Source organism: Trichosurus vulpecula, chromosome 3 (genome assembly GCF_011100635.1).
Source record: "Trichosurus vulpecula isolate mTriVul1 chromosome 3, mTriVul1.pri, whole genome shotgun sequence".
NCBI lineage: Eukaryota > Metazoa > Chordata > Mammalia > Diprotodontia > Phalangeridae > Trichosurus > Trichosurus vulpecula.
This window is the reverse complement of record NC_050575.1, coordinates 102,838,488-102,859,126: the sequence shown is the minus strand read 5'-3', so window position 1 is coordinate 102,859,126 and position 20,639 is coordinate 102,838,488. Positions and strand designations below refer to the sequence as shown.

The 20,639-nt window shown below is 40.7% G+C and overlaps 1 protein-coding gene across 1 annotated transcript in view; it reads left to right on the top strand.

Annotated features, from left to right (window-relative positions):
* Positions 1 to 20,639, top strand: part of SOGA1 (suppressor of glucose, autophagy associated 1) — a 118,809-nt gene that overhangs the window by 56,934 nt on the left and 41,236 nt on the right. The window contains exon 4 of the mRNA XM_036751810.1: positions 14,141 to 14,203. Within this exon, the coding sequence (XP_036607705.1) occupies positions 14,141 to 14,203 (63 nt within the window). The remainder of the gene's footprint in view (positions 1 to 14,140; positions 14,204 to 20,639) is intronic.

The window sequence follows — 20,639 nt, the reverse complement described above, 5'->3', positions numbered from 1 at the left end:
GACTGATCATTTCTGAATGGTAATGAATGACAGGTAGATGATGCCTTCCTTAAGTTCAAATAAAGCAAATTTATTTTAGTAGAATGTAAAGTCCCTAAGGACAGTTCCTGTTTTTGTTTTGTCTTTCTGTTCCCAGTGCCTAGAACAGAGCTTTGCTTATAGCCATTTAATAAATGCTTGTTGAATTTGATTGGATATTTAGAACAAATCATTGAATGAAAACCTCTGAGTTTCATGCTTTAAAAAAATCAATAAGCAATAAAGACGGCGGGATTTTATATTCTTCTTTACTTTTCAGTCAGTTGTGTGATCATGGAGAGGTGGTCTGCTATTAAAAAAAGTATTGTTATAGCCTACCTGCTCCTTTTTCCTATTTTCCTCAAGGATACCTTCAATGAATGTGTAGATCATTCTCATAAAATTTCATCTACCATTATACCACTTCTCTGCTAGTCACTTTGCTACAGCAGCATGGTGACCTTATTTGTCCTTTCTCTTCCTTGAGAAAAACATGAGTCTGATACCTTTGAGAGTAGCAGCTCTTTACATTCAAATATAACAAAGGGAATGAATGGGAGAAATGGTTACAATGCAGGATCCTTATATACTATTCGAATTTGAAATCAGAGGAGGGAGAGATCATATTTGTCTAAGAAGGATATGAAAGAAAACTTCATGGAAGAAGTAGCTCTGGAGCTAAGTATGGAAGCAGGGATAAGATCTCAGAAGGCAGAGATGAAGAAAGATCATTCCAGGCCTGGGATACTGTATGAACAAAGACAAGAAGGTAGGAAAGGGTACGGATATGCAACAGCGAGTAGTTGAGTTTAACATTCAGTCTGTAAATTATGTGAAAAGTAGTATTAAAAAAGTAGTATTATGTTAAAAAAAAAGTAGGTGGAGTGGGAGACTGAGGAGTTGATAATACATTTGGTTATGAATGTGGGTGCTGGGATACAAGGAAGTTTGGAGGAGGGCATGGGGATATGGAAATCAATCTAAGACATGTTAAGTTTGAGGTGGCTACAGGAGAGTCAGATTTTGGAAGGCTTTGAATGCTAGGCTAAAGGAGTAGGAGTGATTACTTAAGTCCTACGTAGCAGGTTCTTCTTTAGATTTGAAAGCCTAGAAAAGTTTTAGAAAATCATAGCAAATCCTATTGTCAGGAAATCCTGTTGTGAATTTTAGTTTAATCAACTTTGTAACAACCAGAGCTGCCCCCAAATAGACTGGGTTGACTTGGTGAGTTCCCCAGTCACTGAAATTTTTCCTTCAGATGAATGACCAACTTATCCAAATTCACAAGGATTCATATTTTGGGTGAGGGTTGGATTAGGTGACCTCTGAACTCCTTTCCAACCATTGAACACACGGATTCTAAGGACAGCCCTGCCCCTTCTCCCACAGGTAATCCTTGATTTCCACTGTTAAAATCTCAGGCTTAATGGATTCGTATATCAGACTTATTATGGCAATATTTATGTTGCCTTTCTCTTCTATTTTTTTGAGACAGTTTCTATAGAAACAAAGGGTCCCCTGGCAATTCATTTGCTTAGGCTACTCATTCCCCATATGGGTTTATCATCATCTGCCTTTTGACATCATATTAGGTTGCTACGGAGATATTGTCACTAAGAGTGGAACAGAAGGTGAGGCTCCAGGACCCTGGCTGATTTGGTTACCATGGAGATGTCTCTTCGACTGAGAAAATGAGGGAGGTCCCTCGCTCTTTCTTGGAGATGGCCATAGAACCCAGCCTAGGGATCAGGAGACAGAAAGCCATTGATTTTCAAATACCAGCTCTGTCTCTGATCCAGGGTAAATCATTTAACCTTCCCTTCTGTCATTTGTAAAAGGAGGATAATGGTACTGAATGACTGTCCTCACCTCCTGGTGGTTTGATGGGAAATCCTTATTTAACATCTGTAAAGCTCTTAGAAGATGCTATTTTCCACCCTATATCAGAGGCCCTCTTATATGTGACCTGCCCTATTACCCTGCTATCCTTCTGACTACAGGCATACTCAAAGGTTCAGACATGGGCATCAACTAGCAAAGGACATTTGTTTCTATTCCTCTAAAATGGGCTCTTAACTTGGAGACCTGTGACTATATGCACATGTGTATATGTATGCACATATGCAATACACATTATATGTATATACACATATGTATTTAGTGTATAATTACATTTCAATATAGTTTTCCCTTTGTAATCCTGTACATTTAAACATTTTTCTGAGAAGGGGTCCAGAGGCTTCACCAGCCTGCCTTAAGGATCTATGACACAAAAGAGGTTCCAAACCCTTGGTCTAAAAGGATGTGACATCTGGAAGTAAACTTAAAGATGATTTAATAAATCCTACTTCCTCATTTTTCAGAGGAGGAAATTGAGGCAAAGATAGGGAGTGTGACTTTTCCATGACCACACAAGTCTTAAGTGGCAGTGGCAAGGATTAGGTCCAGGTCCTTACCTCCAGTGCTTTCCCCACTGCACTACCTGGTCATCACCCGTTTGGCATCTTCAGAAGCAGCTCTTGTAGGTGATCATTATGTCCAGCCTATCACCACAATCACTCCCTGAAGAGGTTCCTCTAATAGCAGCCCTCCCTTTGCTGGGGTCTGTACAGCTCTCCTTGACCATTTTGAAGGGCAAGATTTGATTTTTATGACCACTGAAAAAAATTTTTTTAAGGCCTACCAAGCTCCATGCCTCTGCAAGTAATCGGATACCAATGGCCTTTCTCATTTGGAAACCAGAAAGGATGTTGCTTGATTGGATGGTAGAGAATATATTCTCCAATAGGATGTAAGTTCTTTGAGGGTAGGGGCTATTTGTGACTCCAACACCTACCACAATACCTGGCACATAGTAGATGCTTAATAAATGCTTAAAGAATGAATACTATTGATGTTGGAGGAAGGTAGGCTGGGGAACTTTTAATGTTCTAAGGCTGAATTCTTTATTATTTGGGAGTATGTGGCAATAAGGAAAGATGCTGTCTCATTGATACAGGTCTTTCAGTCATTGTCTATATTGATTCAGTTTTACATGCTGAGAGGAGGCTGGCCTGTTAAGATTTTTCAAGAAAGACCACATATCTATAACCTCAAGAATTACTTAGTGAGCTATATGGAATCCCAGGATTTAGCAGGACTAATAGATTTGCTGGTCTAACTTAGCAAAAAGTAAAATGAGGAGATGGAATTAGGGTAAGAATTTTGCCAGAGAGCCCAGAAGGCCTCATCTCTCTATGTAAACACTATTTTCCCAATAATCTAAATGTCCTCTTCAGCCCCTGCAGAAAACACCGAGGTCTATAATAAAACATATCTCATTCCTCTCAGCCGAGGATTGGTGAAGTTGAGGACAGAGCAGTTGCATACCTTCTCAGACATGGTCTTGTTTTTGCTTCACAGTTTTTGTTACAAGGAGCTTTTCAGTTAGGAGTTGGTGGGGAATATCCAGAAATGACTGTGATCTATCAATTAAAAAAAAGTATTTAAAAAAATGCATCTCCAGCTAACCTTTTATTTAAAAAAAATCTTTAGTGTAAACTTAATTATAAACAAATACAAATATTTCAATACACAATGAAGAACAAAAAAGAGCATTGTATGTTAAGCCAGTACAATTTGTTTAAAGTGTATATTAAATTTAACAAAACAGTGTAAAAAAAATGCCCCACCAGTTTGTGTCCTCTAGAACGTTTTCTCTTCTGTGTAGTTTTTTAAATGTTTTATGCCCCCCTCCCTTGCATCTCTATCACTTTCAACTCCCCTGCCCTCTGCACTCTAAATATAAGCTTACCCCCAACTTTCCTGATCTCTCCAATATCTTCCTCCTCCTCCTCACACAGAATCAATCCTCCAGTTTTATTAGTTTTGAAGTGGTTCTTCCATCTCACCCCAGGAGGGAAGAGCTGGCTGTGCTCCAGGGTCAGGTGACAGGGAAGAAGATTGGTGAAGGGAGAGAAAAGGGGACCAACCAAGTCCGGGCCTATTTGCCGGCTGTGTGTTGTGTGTTTGTATGAGTGTTTTCTAGCCCTAAATGAAAAAGTTTGAAGTAGTCAGGAAAGAGCCCTTTGAAGGTTTTGCTGAGCTCTCTGTGTGTACTAGAAGGATGGGGTGACTGATACCTCCCTGTTTGGGGCAGCAGTGCAATGATCATGTTGGCTGAGGGCAGCACATCTTTTTTTCATTTTAAATAAAGTTTTTATTAAATCCTTACCAACAGTCAAATAAAAGGAATAAAATCACTCTAAAACTATAACCTTCAAGCTAATTACAGTTTGCTAAAGGTAATAAAATATGTGTGTAAGTTGTAACAAAAAAGAACAATCGTTGTCCTTCCAAAAAAAATCTTTCTCTTTTATGTACTCATACGAGGATTTAGTGCTGGAAAGGACCTTAGAGGTCATCTTCTTTCAACAGCTCCATTTATAGAGGGGAGAAACTGAGGCCCATTGAGGGTAAATGGGTTATCCAAGGTCATCCATGTAGTCAAGTAGTAGAACTGGGATTCCAACCAAGGTCCTCTAGATTCAAATTCATGGTTCTTTCCAAATTTTTGCAAACTAAATATGATATTGGCCACTTGCAGTAAAGTGCCACTCAAGGAAGAATCCTGAACAGATGCTCAAACCCTTCCCCTTCTCCTTGCTTAGCTCCTCTCCACCCAGTTTCCACCTCTACTGAGATGAGCTACTCTAGGGGTTCTCTTCCTACACCCCACATAAGGTCCCAGGGACCACTGGAGAACATCCTCCCTGGGGGTGGTAGGCCTTTGCATTTTCTTTACAAAATTTACTGGATAAACTAATTCACAGTAAGATGCTAATAGAGTGGCCCTTCTAAGCATTTTAATGCAGGATTTCACAAAGCCTTAGCTCTAGTAATTTTACTGTTTTAAATGTAGTAGAAATTTCTAGTCTTACTGGAAGTGGGGGTGGGCAGGACAGCCTGAGTGTGTGTGATCTTTATGTAAGGAGAGGGGAGACTTTCAGTTGTTGTTTTGTTGTTCTGTCCTTTTAGTCATGTCTGACTTTTCATGACCCCAGGTGGGGTTTTCTTGGCAAAGATACTGGAGTGGTTTGCCATTTCCTTCTCCAGCTCATTTTACAGATGAGGAAACCAAGGCAAACAGGGTTAAGTGACTTGCCTAGTCATACAACTGTAAGTGTCTGAGGCTGGATTTTAACTCAGGTCTTCCTGACACTCTATCCACTGCGCCACCACCCACCTAGCTGATGAGCCTTAAATCCATCTCCTTATAGCCACTTAAGCTATTAGTAAGATAAGTCTTCAGATGCCAGATCCAGCTCTTCCCATTATGCCACAGTGCCTGGCCATGAGGTCAGGTTCCACATATCCCATACATTAGATTACTGTCTAGACATGCTTGTCTGTCTACTTCATCTTGAGTTGGGTATGCTTATACCTTCAGTAAGTGTCCTGCCCTGAAAACCTGTCTGAGTCTTCTGTCAAGGGGCTACTTTAAATTTTGGTCGTAAAGACTTTAATGGTGGAGTTAATAGTCACTTAACTGCCCTAGAATCATGCAACACCATCAGGCTTACATAAAATGCACCTCTGGTCTCCCTCAGTTTCCTTGAAGACGTTCCCGAAGTAGACAATACTGACCCCTGGACCATGGAGTGTGAGGGGTGGGAGTAGCCTCAGGTGCAATTGGGGGGCATTGAATAAAAATAAGGGGGCCATAAAAGCAAAGGAAAGAAGATAAAGAAAATTTTGAAAAACTATTCGTACATGTTTCATCTGTTATGTAACAGAGTTAAAGTCATAGTGATTACATTATTTTCCAAGTAAACACACAAAATGCAAGTTATAACTGATCAGTGGTCAAGTCCTGAGACAGGTAAATGTTGGCAACAAGCAAATGTTGGTAGGCGAACATCTTGCACATGGTCAGGAAGTCCAGCATGCATCGGCAGGAATGTGTGTGTAATGACTCGTTTACAATACGATACTATATGGTTAGATGATGCAATATTGTGTCATCAGAATTTCATTGCAGGAGAAAACCCCACAAATTTACAATAAATTATTAAATTTAAGATGCATCAGAAAAAAAAATTATTTATTTTTAAAATGATGCAAATTAAAAAAAAAAAACCATTAAAGAAAGAAAGTAGATTTCCAGGAGGGTGCTGAATAATTTTTTTTTTTTTGAAAAGGGGGCAGTAGGCTAAATAAGTTTGGGAACCTCTGCTCTAGTGTTTGTTTCACTGATTAAAATTTGGAATCTCCAGAAACCCAACAAACATAATCTTTCACCTACTTCTTTTAGCTTTGTCTTTAAAATCTTGTCTTTAAAACCAACTGTGACCTCACTCCCATGAACTCTACTGGAAAACCATTATCATTCCTACTAATAGGATTACAAGTCACCCAACCTCCAATGGACACTTGCCCCTTAGAACTCAGGTCAGAATTAGGACTCACTCCTTTCATTTATTGAAAGCATTCGATGCCTTCTAATGGACTTGTCTTGGTCTTTCCTTACCAGGGTCTGAGAAATGATTCATCTTTCTTATAAAACCCTGCTTTTTTTCATAGTAATAGTAAAAATTTTAATATCATATCTATAACATTTTAAGATTTTGCAGAGCTTTCCTCACATCCCTGAGACAGACAATGAAAGTGTGATCTGTTGTCCTGCATGATGTAAATAGGAGACCAATGAGTCAGGTACTCCACTGACTAAGGTTCTAGTCCTGACTATGCCAAAACCTTGCTGTGTAACCTTGGGCAAATCACTTCACTTTAAGGGACTGATTCCCTGACTCTAAAATGAGAGAATTAAACTAACCACTCACTAAGGATCTTCTGATTCTAAAAGTAATTTTATTCACTAAAGAGATGAGGAAACTAAGGCTGAAATATGCTGTCTGTGAGTTAATGGGTGAATCACTAACTTCTCAGTAGCCCAGGCCACCCCCTAAAATTCTTAAATTACAATGGCCATTCCACATGAGTGAAGACCTTCCATACCAGGAGTGTCACACATTAGTAAAATCACAAGCCTGGACCAAAAGCAAAAATGATGGAATACCTGGATACATTTAAGAGGGACAGCCACAAGGAATACAAAGAAATTTGGAAAGACCTTTATGAAACAATGCAAAACAAAACAGCCAGAAGTCAATAAAAACAACAATAGTAGCTTAGCATTAAGGCGCTTACTATGTGCTGAGCACCGTAGAAAGCGCTTTACAATTGCCACCTTATTTCATCCTCACAGCTTTGGTTAAGTAGGTCAGTGCAATTATCATTTCCGTTTTACAGATGGGAAAACTGAGGTAAAAAGAGGTTAAGTGACTTGCCCAAGGTCACACAGCTAACGAGTGTCTGTGGTTAGATCTGAACTCAAGTCTTCTTGCTTCAACACCCTACACTCTATCCACTAGCTTCCCAGCAAAGGAACAGCGTACGTATATCTGTGATTATGTAAGAAGAAAAGTCATTGAGAATGAATGGACAAAGAATTCTGGTGAGACTTAGAAGTGACTCAAAAAATTATTAGGCTCCTTTATGTATTAAAATTGGCAGCTAGGTGGTGCAGTGGACAGAGCACTGGGCCTGAAATCAGGAAGACCTGAGTTCAAATCCTGCCTCAGACATTTACTACCTTTGTGAACCTGGGTAAGTCATTTAATCTTGTTTGCCTCAGTTTCTTCATCTGTAAAAAAAGGCCAAGAAGGAAATGGCAAACCATTCCAATATTTTTGCCAAGAAAACTCCAAATGGGGTCACTAAAAGTCAAACATGACTGAAACGACTGAACAACAACAACATACATTGGGATTAATTAAATTCATTAGTTACTAAGAAAGCTTAATAGGATATATTGATGCTCAGTGTTAAGTTTTTTAATAAAACATGCAATTTTTGGACCTGGAGGTGAGACACCTGGATTCAAATCCTACCTCCAGCATTTATTTGCTTTTCTCTGTCAAAGAAAGAATTATTTTGAGACTGAAAAAAGACAGAAAGCAGTGTCTAATAGGGACTTGATAACCAAAATAAGTAAGGTGATTATAAGAACTAGGAAAGCTGTCTTTGATGAGTTCAAGTCACCTGACCTAGAAGAACCTGGCCATCTGAAGCTAAAAACTGAAAGGACTGGCAGCTGCAATTGCTGATTAATGATCTTGAAAAAAACATGGAGAATGGGAGACGGAAAATATACGAATTTTCCAAAAAAGGGAAGAAGGTATAGTGAGCTTGATCTTTATTGCTGACAAAACTCTAAAACGTATTACTAGAGGGTTAGTCAGTGATCAATGAGAAAAGGAAACAACAATCACAGAAAGCCAGCATGACTTCATCAAGAACAGGTCACATCAGACTACTGCTAGTTCCTTTTTTAGACAGTATTACTGGAGTGGTAAATGAGACGAATGTTGGAGATGGAATTTACTTAGATTTTAACTAAGCATTTGAGAAAGTCATCCTATTTTTATAGAAAAGATGAATATGGGCTAAGTGATAGTAATTAGGGACATCCAGAAGTGCTTGAATAGTTTAGTAGTTATTAATGGTTCCATGTTAACTAGGAAGGGAGTCTCCAGTGAAGCAGTCCAGGGATTTGTGCTATTTAACATTTTTATCAATGACTTAAATAAAGGTAGAGATGGCATTCTAATTAAACATTCAGATAGAAAGGTAGGAGGGATAGCTAACATACTGTTCAGCAGAGTCAGGATGCAAAAAGATCTGGACACCTTGGGCCAGTTCTACTAAGATGAATTTTAATTAATGAATTTTAGTAGGAGTAACTATAAGCCCTTACATTTGGGTTGAAAAAATCTGTTTCTCAAGATATAGAAACTATGGCTTGATAGCAAAACAGCTGAAAAGACTCTGGAGGTTTTAGTGGGTTGCAAAGCTCAGTGTGTGTCCAAAGTGGGATGTAATAGCCAAGAAAGCTAAGCCAGAGGGCCCTCAGACTGCATTGAGAGAGGCATAGTTTCCTGACCAAGGTAGCTTAGGCAGATAGTCCCTTTGCAGTATGCCATAGTGAGACCGTGTCTGCGATATTATGTTCAGTTCTTAGTGCTATATAGAAAGAAGCATATTCATAAGCTGGGGAGGGCAACCATACGGTGCAGTGGATTGAACACTTGGCCTGGAGTCAGGAAGATCTGAATTCAAATCCAGCTTGAGATACTTACTAGCTGAGTGACCTTAAACAAGTCACTTAACTCTTTTTTTTGAGGGGTGAAGGCAGGGCAATTGGGGTTAAGTGACTTGCCTAAGGTCACATAGCTAATAAGTGTATCAAGTGTCTGAGGTCAGATTTGAACTCAGGTCCTCCTGACTCCAGGGCTGGTGTTCTATTCACTGAGCCACCTAGCTGCCCATGTCACTTAACTCTTGAGTGCCTCAGTTTCCTCTGAGGTAGTAATAGCAATTACCTCCCAAGGTTTTGGGAGAATAAGATATTTGTAAAGTGCTTTGCACACTTTTAAAGTACTGTATAAATGTTAGCGATGATGATGATGATGATGGTGACGATGATGAAGAATTTGAGGAAGGGGTAGCCTGATGAAGAAAAATGTTGGGAGGATATGATGGTAGTCTTCAAGTGTCTGAAGAGCTATCATTTGAAATAGTGGAACTTAGTTTCCTGGCCCCAAAAAGGCAAAACTAGGCACAATGAGTGGAAACTGCTGAAAGAGACAGATTTAGCCTCATCTGAAGGAAAAACTTTGTAACATTTAGGGCTGTGCAAAAGTCAAACGGGCTGTATTGGGAAGTAACCGTTTCCACTCCGGCTGGCTGTCTTGCAGTACAGGCTGGCTGTGTTGTTTCAAGAAGGGCTTGTTCAGGTGTGGGCTGACCTAGATAGCCTCAGTGTTCTTTTCTAACTGAGATACAGTGACCTTTGGTAATTCATGTAATAATCTCTCTGAGCCTTGATGTCTTTATCTATAAAACTAGATTGATGATATTTGCATTCTCTCCCTCATAAGACATTTGTGACAAAAACACTTTGAAACCTGAATGTTCCACAGAATTGGCGACTATTGTGGTTGTTTCAATTTTTTAGAAATTATTTCTCAACAATCTCCTGAGTGCTTAGCCCAGGGCCTGCTCCCAGCAGGCCATCAGGAAGTAGTTCTTGCCTTTGAGGGCTGGCTACCTGCTGTTATCCTGGCCACAGAGCCCAGGAATTACCAAGAACCAGCATTCTTCCCTGTAGGGCTCCTGTTTACAAAGAACAAAACCAACCTTGTGGAAATGAGTCTCTGAAAAAGGTGGTGGGTGAAGAATCTCCTTCAGGGTGCCCAGCCTCCTTGGTCTTTTCTGTGAGCTCTGGTTAGGGTAAGGAGCTAGGCAAAAATCCAGGCTGGTACAGCTTTTATTTCTGACTCTTCCACAGTCTCCAAAGGACCATTTAGCATCTGATGGCAGCAATTACAGATGGATTAGGAATTGCACTGCCACAATGTCTGCCAGCCTGGAAAGAGGCAGGCCTCTTCCTCCTCCCCACCTCTTCCCATGAGTTCCTGTTCCCTTCCCTGAAGCAAAAACAAAGGAAACTGGACCAGTCCTTTAATAAGGTCTGGAGCCAGCCCTAAAAACAGACAGCAAACATTAATGCAGCCTCCATAAAGAGAAAGCTCTTTGTACTCCAGAAAAATAACTGATGTTTATATAGCTCCCTAAGCTTTACCACAAACTTAATCTTACATACATTATCTCACTGCAGCCTCACCTTAGGTACTACAAGCATTATTATCCCCATTTTATAGATGAGGAAACTGAGGCTCAGAGAGGTTAAGTTGCCTGTGTTTCACAGCTAGTAAGTATTAGAGGCAAGATTTGAACTCATGTTTCTTCTGACTTAAGTCACATTGCTTGAAGTGAGCCTTTTCTTGAATCTACCCTAAACTATTTATTATTAATAAGAAGAACAATGGATTATATGCAGATAGGATTTCAAGAATTTGCAAAGCATTTTCCATACTGTCATTATCTCATTTGTGACCCTCACTACAACCCTTTGACTACATGGTTCAAGCGTTAATATCTCTATTGTCAGTCAATCAATAAAATGAACCTCCGTGTGCCAGGCACAGTGGTGAGCACTGGGCAAAAACAAACAAATGAACAAACAAAACCCAAAAAGAACACCAAAAAACCCATTCCTTGCTCTAAAGGAGCCCACAGTCCAACAGCAGAGACAAGGCACAAATAACTAAGTACAAAAAAGACACAGATTTTGTCGTTCACTTGTTTCATGGCAGAGATACTAGAGGGGCTTGCCATTTCCTTCTCAAGCTCATTTTGCAGATGAGGAAACAGGTGAACAGGGTGAAGTAACTTGCCCAAGGTCACCCACATAGTAAGTGTCTGAGCCAGATTTGAACTCAGGAAGATGAGTCTTCCTGACTACAGGGCCAGTGCTCTATCCACACCACCACCTAGATAGACGGGGATGATAAATTGGGGGTACTCTTAGAGGGAGGGTGCTAAGATTAAGAAGGACTAGAAAAGTTTTCTTACAGAAAATGGGACTTTAGCTGAGACTCGAAGGAAGCCAGAGAAGCCAGGAGGCTGGGAGATGAGGAAGGAGAACACTCTAGGCATCGAGAACAGCCAGTGAAAATGTATGAAGGCAGGAGATGAGGCATTTAGTTCAAGGAACAGCAGGTAGGCCATTGTCCCTGCATTGCAGACTATTGGTGGGGGAGGGGAAAGGAGGGTAAGGTGTACGCAAAAGGTAGGAAGGGGCCAGAGTATGAGGGGCTTTGAATGCCAAACAGAAGATGTCGTTTCAGTAAGGAAACCAAGGCCCTCAGAACCATAGGATTCAGATTTGCAAGGACTTTAGAGATCAGCTATCCCCGCCCCTTTATTTTTTTAGAGGTGGAAACCAAGACCCAGAGAGATTAAATAGTAGTCGTAAAGTAGCATGTGACAGGTAGCATGGTGTCACAGGTTGAGAGCTGTCTTCAGCCACGGTCCCCTGGGGTTAAGCCAGTGTTGGCTGTGTGACCTGGGGAAATCACTTTTCTGTGCTCTGGATGACTCCAAGAGTACTCAAGTCACGCTTTCTCAAGGTTAAACGACTTGCTTAATGCCACACAGCTGGGAAGTGTCAGATTGGGGCTGAAACCCAAGCCTCCTGCCTCCCCAGGCCTAGGTTCTCTTCATTACCTCATCCCATTCTTGTGGCTGAACCACCACGCCCCAGGGGGCAGCTAAAGGGGTGAGGGAACAGGGTGATTTTATAATAATAACTGACATTTCCGTATTGCTTTGAGGTATGCCTGTGTTTTACATGCATTTTCTCATTTGGTCACCCCCATAAACTATGAAAAAAGTGCTAGAAGAATTACTGGGGCTTCTGGAGGATGGAAATAAATCACTGGGCCTTGAGGCAGAAAGACCTGACTTCAATCCAAGCCTTGGACCCTAGCTGTGTGACCTTGGACAAGTCACTTAATTTCTTTATGTCTCAGTTACTTTATCTATAAAATGGGGGAGAACGATAACTCCTATCTCCCAGGGTTGTTGAGAGGATCAAATGAGATAGTACTAGTAACGTGTTTTGTAAATCTTGCTTATATAAATTCTATTATTATCTTCATTTTACAGAAGAAGAAACCGAGTCTTATAGAAATTAGGTGATTTGTCCATGGGTATACAGCTAATAAGTGTTGGGGTCAAGGTCTGAGTCCAGGGCTTTTCTGATTCCTGGCCAAGCGTGCCTTCCATACTGTTTCTCTGATACTGATCCCGTTTCATTCAAATGGTCTTGAACCCCTACTCTTTCAACAACTTTTCTCCTTCCAAACCTCCTCCTACATCTAAAGTCCATTCAGGTGAGATTCATGACTGCCTCTCAAAGGTCTGAAAGCACCTTCTATTTCCATTCATGGGATTTCTCCATGCTTAATGGAATGGTCTACAAACATGGTAGAGTCCTAGTAAAGCTCAAAGGGGGATTCATTGAATGTGAGGAGGTATAGGGTACTATGTCAATCTGGAGAGGCTGAGTGAGGACAGAGTTTTTATTTTTAAACATGATTAGAGGATAAGCCACCTACACTATGGGAGCAGGGGTGGAGATAATGGATTCAAATTTGCAAAGTGCTTTATAGAAACTATTTCATTTTGTACCACACCAATTCCAACTTTGAATTTTAGACCTTAATCACCAAACACCAGTAACTGGTTTTTGAAATAGATTTGAAGAAAAATAATGTATATATTACAGTCCTGGATGTGCCTGGGAAGGTGCTGAGATGGAAGTCCAAAGACATGGATTGTCTCAGCTACTTACTAGCTATGTCTCCATCGACTGGTCATTTGAGTTTTCTGAGTCCTAGTTTCTGCAGCCTGTAAAAGGTGATGATACACTACCAACTTCCAAAGATTCTTCATGAGGAAAGTGCTTTGTAAACTCTAAAGTGCTACAGAATAATATTATGATTATAATGAAAAACAAAGGAATAAAAAGCTAAGAATTTATTTTACAACAAAAAGAGTAGAGGGGACAGAAGAGGAAAGATGAGAGAAGAAAAGACTTGACTAAGAGACTCTCCATTGAGACTTTACAACTTCCAGTCACCTCTGGCTAAGCAGTATAAAAATTCTTACTTCCACTTTTCTAGCCCTTCCACTTTCTGGAGGGTTGCCAACACTTTACCTTCAGACTGAGATTTGGATCAGCCTGCAAGCCTCCCCTCCTACCCAAAAACAAGAATCCTTCACAAAGAACAAGTCCCTTTTGGTGTATTAGTGTGTCTGTAATTTGGCTGGGATAGAGGTGGTGTGGTATGATAGACACGCAGGTTCTCTTCCTGGTTCTGCCAGTCACTGGTTATATGGCTTTGAGCAGATCCTTCTCCTCTGTAAAATGAGGATGCTGAACTCATCTCTAAGGACTCTTCCTGCCACGACATTCAGTGTTCTAAGGCTCTTCCCAGCCGTGACATTAAATATTCTAGCTCTGACATGATCTGATTTTTAAGGCAAGGGTTGTGGGAGGGTGGAGGTGATTGTTGTATATGTTTGGCCCAGAACTGGCTGTCTGTGGGTGTTTTATAAATACTACTTTGAAATCTGAGAGCTTTATCAATGTTCCCTCTTTATCTCCTTCCAGCATTCCTTGAAGAAAAGAGGAACTCGTTCACTTGGAAAAACAGAAAAAAAGGCATCAGTCCAGGTATTTATCTAGAGTCCAAGAAAGCATGATTTAAAAATCTGATGGCAGAGGTGTGATTGTGAAATTCTGTCCACTGTCAGCTTCCTTCTTTTTCTTTTTTCCTTCTTTGTGTCAGTTTTTCCTTAGCTGCAATGCATTCCTTTTATCTGTCCCATTCCCTAAAGAGGCTTAGGAAACTAAGTCCTAGGAAGGTGACTCTTTCCCATTAAGACCTCTCCCCCTTTTTTTTAAGGCAAGGAGGGTTAAGTGACTTGCCCAGGGTCACATAGCTGGATGGTGTCTGAGGCCAGATTTGAACCCAGGTTCTCCTGACTCCAGGGCCAGTACTCTATATCTACTGTGCTACCTAGCTGCCCCTAAGACTCACTTTTAAAAGGAATATATTTAAGATTTGTTGAATACCCACTGTATGAGGGTCATTGTGGAAGGGTAGCGGAGATGCCACAGAAATAATAGACTTCACCCCTTCTCTCAGTGTGGTTAGAGGCAGCTAAGTTAGTCCTGGAGTCAGGAAGACTTGAGATAAAATCCAGCCTCAGATACTTACCAGTTATGTGACCCTGGGCAAGTCACTTGTCTTCTATTTGCCTCAGTTTCCTTAACTGTAAATAATAAAAGCATTGATCTCTCAGGGTTGTTGTGAGGGTCATGAGATAATAAAGTGAAAGAGCTTCGCACAGTGGCTGGCTACATACATAGGTGCTGCATAAATGCTTATTCCCTTTCTTCCCTTCTTCATGGGTACCATCATGAAGAAACCAATGAAGGGGTTGAACCTGAGCTGCAGGCAGACCTGTCTGCATCCCTTCTAATAATGCATTCAGTATTCCCCTTGTATTCACACAGCTGCATAGAAATGCTGGACAGTTGGTTGTGGGTCCATTAGTCTAAACTCATTTGAGAGTGGGGTTTTTTGTTAGGAGTACAGTGGATTGCATTTGGGGGGTTTTGTTTGCATTTTTTTCCTTTTCTTTCCTTTTTTTTTGGTATTTTCCCTTAACAATCATCATAGTGTTCTAGATGCAATGGGTGTTCAATATTAATTTGTTTGTTCATGCATTCATTTATTCACCCACAGTCCAGTAATAAGTACTAAACCAAGAGTCAGGTGTTTTGGGTTGTCTATCTCTGTCATTAAAAGCTCTGTGATTTGGGATCAGTCCCTCTCAGAAACTAAGCCTCTTTTGTAAAGTAAGGACCTTGAGCTTTGCAGCTTTCATTTGTAAAAAATAATTCTAATTCTGTTATGTAAAGATAACTGGATTTGGAAGCAGAGGACCTAGGTTCATTTTCTAGCTCGGCCATATTACTATCCACATGACCTTGGGTGGATCATCCTCTCTGCTTCAGTCCCCTCATCTATAAAAGGAGGTTGCTCTAACCCAGGGATTCTTAGGCTTTTTGTGTGTCACGGGTGAACGTCTTGAACAGTCTGGTAAAAGCTTAGGAACCCTTTCTCAGAATACTGTACTTAAATGCATGGAATAAATAGATAGGATTACAAAAGAAGCCAAAGGTTAGTGAAAATAAAGATGGAATTTTTTTCCCAACTAAGTTCACAGACCCTCTGAAATGTATCCATGGACCCCATAGACCCCAGGTAAAGAAGTCCTGCTCTAAATAAACTCTGGGGATCATCCAATTCTAAAGCTCCTGCTCCTACATTCTTAGGAGCCATCCAACATGTATTTTTTTGAGCTCTGCCACATGCTAAGTTATGTGCTAGGTATCATGGGACCCACAAGGAAGTAGAAGATTTGGATGGCTTGGCCCTCAAGGAGCTCGAACTCTATTTAAGGGAACTAAGAGTGGTTTTAGATTAGCTCTGCTGTCAGCTTGGCTGGGTAAGTACCATACAAGAGAGACAAACTAGATACAGACAGTGGCCTTTCCCCTTCATGGTGGTCCCTTAATGACAGGATAATCCCTGGCCAGCTGTTCAATTTGGAAACAAAAGGAGAGTGAACAGACAGCACTGTCATGTTTGGTGGGGAGGGGAGGAAGCCTTGGGATTTCTGGTCCTAGGCCACAGGCAGCTGAATAGAAGAAGTTTTCAGAGAGGAGAGGAGATGTAAGAAAAAAAAAGATGAACAGGATACTGTTATCTCCTATAACTCATTGAATGAATAAATAAATATATGTAATTGTTGATTTGTCAAGAGATCTGGTTTCTAGATCTGTCACTGAATCTATGTATAACACTGAACTGTATGACTGACACCTTGGTGCCTGTTTCTTCATAGATGAAATGGGGGTAATAATCTTTATCCTGGGGGAGCTAAATGGCTCAGTGGATAGAGCATTGGGCCTGGAGTCAGGAAGACCTGAGTTCAAATCCAGCCTCAGACACTTCCTAGCTGTGTGACCCTGAGCAAGTGACTTAATGCTCTTTGCCTCAGTTTCCTCATCTGTCAAATGAGCAAGAGAAGGAAATGGCAAACCTCTCAACTATCTTTGCCAAGGAAACCCAAATGGGGTCACGAAGAGTCAGATGACTGAAATGACTGAACAACAACAAAAATCCCTGTCCTGTCTATCTCGCAGGGCTATTGTGAGGATTAAATGATATCAGGGACACGAAAGCCCTTTGAAAAGCTAAAGGCATATGGAAATATTAAATGGTGTTGTTCAAATTAGATAATACAAATTACTGTAAATTATTAACATGCACATCATATACGTGTTAATAATATATAAACTGTGCTGTATTGGAAAGAGTCCCAGACTTGGTGAAAGGAGACCTCAGCTCTGATAATTATTAACTGTATGATCATGGACGAGTCATTCAAACTCTCTGAGCCTCAGTTAATTATCTATCAGATGGAGATAAAGCACTACAGAAATGGATTGTTGTTGTTATTATACATGTATATGCATTATATTCTTCAAGTCACTTGATTTCCCTGTGGGCCTTGTTTTTCTTATCAGTCAAATGAAGGAGGTACACTTGATCACTTGTGGCCCTTTTAGCTCTAATCCCATGATCTCATAAAATACCATTGTTCTATGATCTCTCTGGCTAGACACAATTGTCTGTGTGGTAACTAATAGGATCTTGAGATGGAAGGGACCTTGGGCATTATGCAGTCTAGTGGTTCCCATCCTGTGTGTTGAGGATCCTTAGGAAGCCCCAGGAGCCCAGTGTATATGAATGATTTGCCATTTTTGTTTTTGTTTTTTCTATTAACAAAATATGCAGCATGACTCGATATAATAAATAAGCAGATATAGCTCCTGTAGGCATACCAAATTTCTCAATTCACTACTATTTTTTAAATGCAATAGATGCTGGTGCCGTGAATAAAATATAAAGTAAAAATGTTTAATGGAAGCTGACCAGTGAAAGGGAGCGGTAAGGCTGTGCTCTCAGGCATTAACAGGTTTTTCATTTTTATCAGGCTGCTTCATGTTGTGACTGGCACATGGGGGCCCTGAATTAATTGTCAGGGATGTGACTGAGGCTTTGACTCACTCGTTTCTGACTTCCAGAGCTGACAGCAGGCCAGGCCTGACACCTTCCAACCAGGTTTTCTTTTGAGGCTTCTGTTCACATTTGGATTTTGTCCTATTATAACAATCTTGGTACCTTCTAAGGTCTAGAAGCATCACCTCAAACATGCTTCTCTGAGATTACTTTCACTTATCTTCTCTTTCCCTAATATTTACTCTATGGCCCTCTGCTAATTTTGCTTCTTAGCTAGCTCCTCCTCAAATAAGTTTAATAGCCTTTTCCACTTAAGTTTTCCCCAAGTCAGAAAGTGTCTTTTCCCCTCCACTATCCTCCCTGCTGGGGAGATGAGCCCCCTACCACTCCTTAACACCTTCAGATTCCCATGCAGTTGAATAAGAGGACCTGAGTTCAAATTCAGGCTCTTGTCACTTACTACCTGTATGACCTGGAACAACTCACCTAGCCTCTTTGGACTTTGGTTTCCTTGTCCCCTGTAGGGGATTCCTCAAAGAAAGGTTTGGGTTGGATGACTTCTAAGGACCCTTTCAACCTTCATCTCTGATTCTATGGATTTAATGCTAAGGATGGGATGAGGTGTCTGTCAGGTAAGATGCTTGGACTTGTTATGTAAAGATGTTGACTCCTAGAGAGGATGAATTGAGACGAATCTGAGAGATTACAAGCCAGGAAACTTCAGGAAACTGAAGCCTTACCCAAGGTTAGTAAGGTAGTGAAAGAGTGGGTACTAGAACCTAAGCTTTCTATGTTCCAAAGATTTAGCATCAAGGGCCTGGGCTTATGTAGAATAGTTGCTAAATAAATGCTCACTAAATTAAATTCAACCATGAGCAAAGTCATTAGTGGTGCAGTGTCTGGAATTAGGGAAGTTCAGAGGTGCCCAGAGAATCCAGGCATAGAATGACTGCCTAGCTTACTCTATTTTCCCTCGGTCCCTGAAAAATTCACGTTTGATTAAGACTTGGGCCTTGACCTCAAAAAGTTTACCTTTTAATAAGAGGACAAACTTAGATGGAATAACTAAGAATGCAGAGAAATAGCCACAGTTTGCACTGTGGCTGAGGGCTTATGAATGCAAAACTGAGAAGTTAACATTGTGAGGTGAAGGTTCGTGGGAAAGCTTCCTGAAGGAAGTGAGTCCTAAGCGCTTCCAGGGCTGGCACTTCAGAGCCTACAGAGAGTTTCCCCACAGTCTTTGCTAACATATACGGTCTTGAAGGTTTGACAAACACTCTAAACTGTCCTCATGTAATGGAGGCCACAGGGGCAAAGGTGCAGAATTCACTCACCCCCTTCCTCTCCTTCTACTTCCCATTCACTATCCAGCCCAGTCCTGCCATTTTCTGCCTTCCATCGTATCTTCTGGAACCCCTGCACTATCACTAGAGAACTCCCATTTAACCAAGTCCTTCCTCATACTTTCTGCTTTCTGGTACTTATATACTGAAGTTCCCAAATATACAGGCAAGGGGTTGGATTGGAAAAGAGGACTAAGCCAGATACTAAACTCCTTGAGAAAAGCGGATGTGTGATCTGGAGGCCGGTAGATTACAGCAATGAGGATCATGTCAAAACCAGCACTGTCAGATGTCGCCAAGTGATCCCTGTTACTGGCTTGGTTTGTCAAGGGACATGAGAGTAGGAGCTCCCCAAAATGGAGACCGATGAGCCGTCTACCAGAGGGAACCAGGATTACGTAAGTGCCAGGAAATGCAAAGTGTGATGTTGCCTTCAACACCCTGGCCTCCCATCTTCCTCCTTGATTCCCAAGACTTTGACCTTCGCTACACCCTAATCAGCCAGAAGAGAGGATAGATCTTAGCCCACATCCAAAACTGTGCTCTCTCCTTGCTCTTGAGTTCTGAAGTCCCCCTCTTGCCTTTTGATCTCTCCTTCTGTCTCATTCTTCCTACTCATTCAGACCTCTAGTCCTTCTACCTCTCCCTTTTCTCCCATTTTCCATGCTCTTGCCTCATTTTGCTCCTTTTTCAGCCTTACCTCTATAGTGACCATTTCAGTTATATAAATGGGTTCAAGGCCCAGGGGCTCCATGTGATTTTGGGCATAAGATCATTTTGTGTAGATAAAGAGATGGCAACCAAGTCAGGAAGACTTGGGTTTTAAGTTCCTCATCTGAGACATGCAGGTTGTATGACTCCGAGCACTTAACCTAACTCTCAATGGCCCAGGCAACTTTCTAACGCTGTAAGTTAGAGAATACGAAGCAATCTACTTTTATAGGGGAGTTTCCTCATTGGAAATACTAATGAAATTACAGATTTTTCCTTACCCCTTCCCATTAAAGTCATAAAGAGGTCATAAAAGCCTATCAGCTACTCAGTCAGCAAACGGCAAAAACAAACAGTCAACAGTCATCTTACCAGGCATAGAACTATGGCAGCTAAGGCCATCAATTTAGAGTATAAGTTTGTTTATAAAATCTTAGAGAAGAATTATGGAAGATCATGAGTATGAGTATTGCCTCATAAAATAGTGAAATGTGATTGAGGGAAAAAAACAACTCATACAAAGCATGAGGATCTCATCATGTTAAATCATTCAGTTAAATCAGATCATCCTTGAGAGACCCAACTAAATCAGGTTATCCCGTGAGAGCATTTAAGGAAGAAACTGGAAGGACAACAAAGAAATGAAAAAATGTAAAAGATCTGTCAAGATATCTATAATAAATAGTGATAACAGAGTGGATTTCAGGAGAGATTTAGGACTAGAGATGTAGACTGGGAGTCATTTGAATTTCAGTAATGCTAATAATTTAATAATTTATCAAGTGTTTACTAAGTTCTATGTATTCAGGATACAAATACAGTCAGTTCTGCTATAATTCAACATATATGTTCCTAGAAAGCTCTGAGCAATGCAAAACCCAGCAGTAAAAACCACAGCATTTGTGGGGAAAATGAAGTTGGGAAACCAATAGCAAACCAATAGCATAATTTTATATAC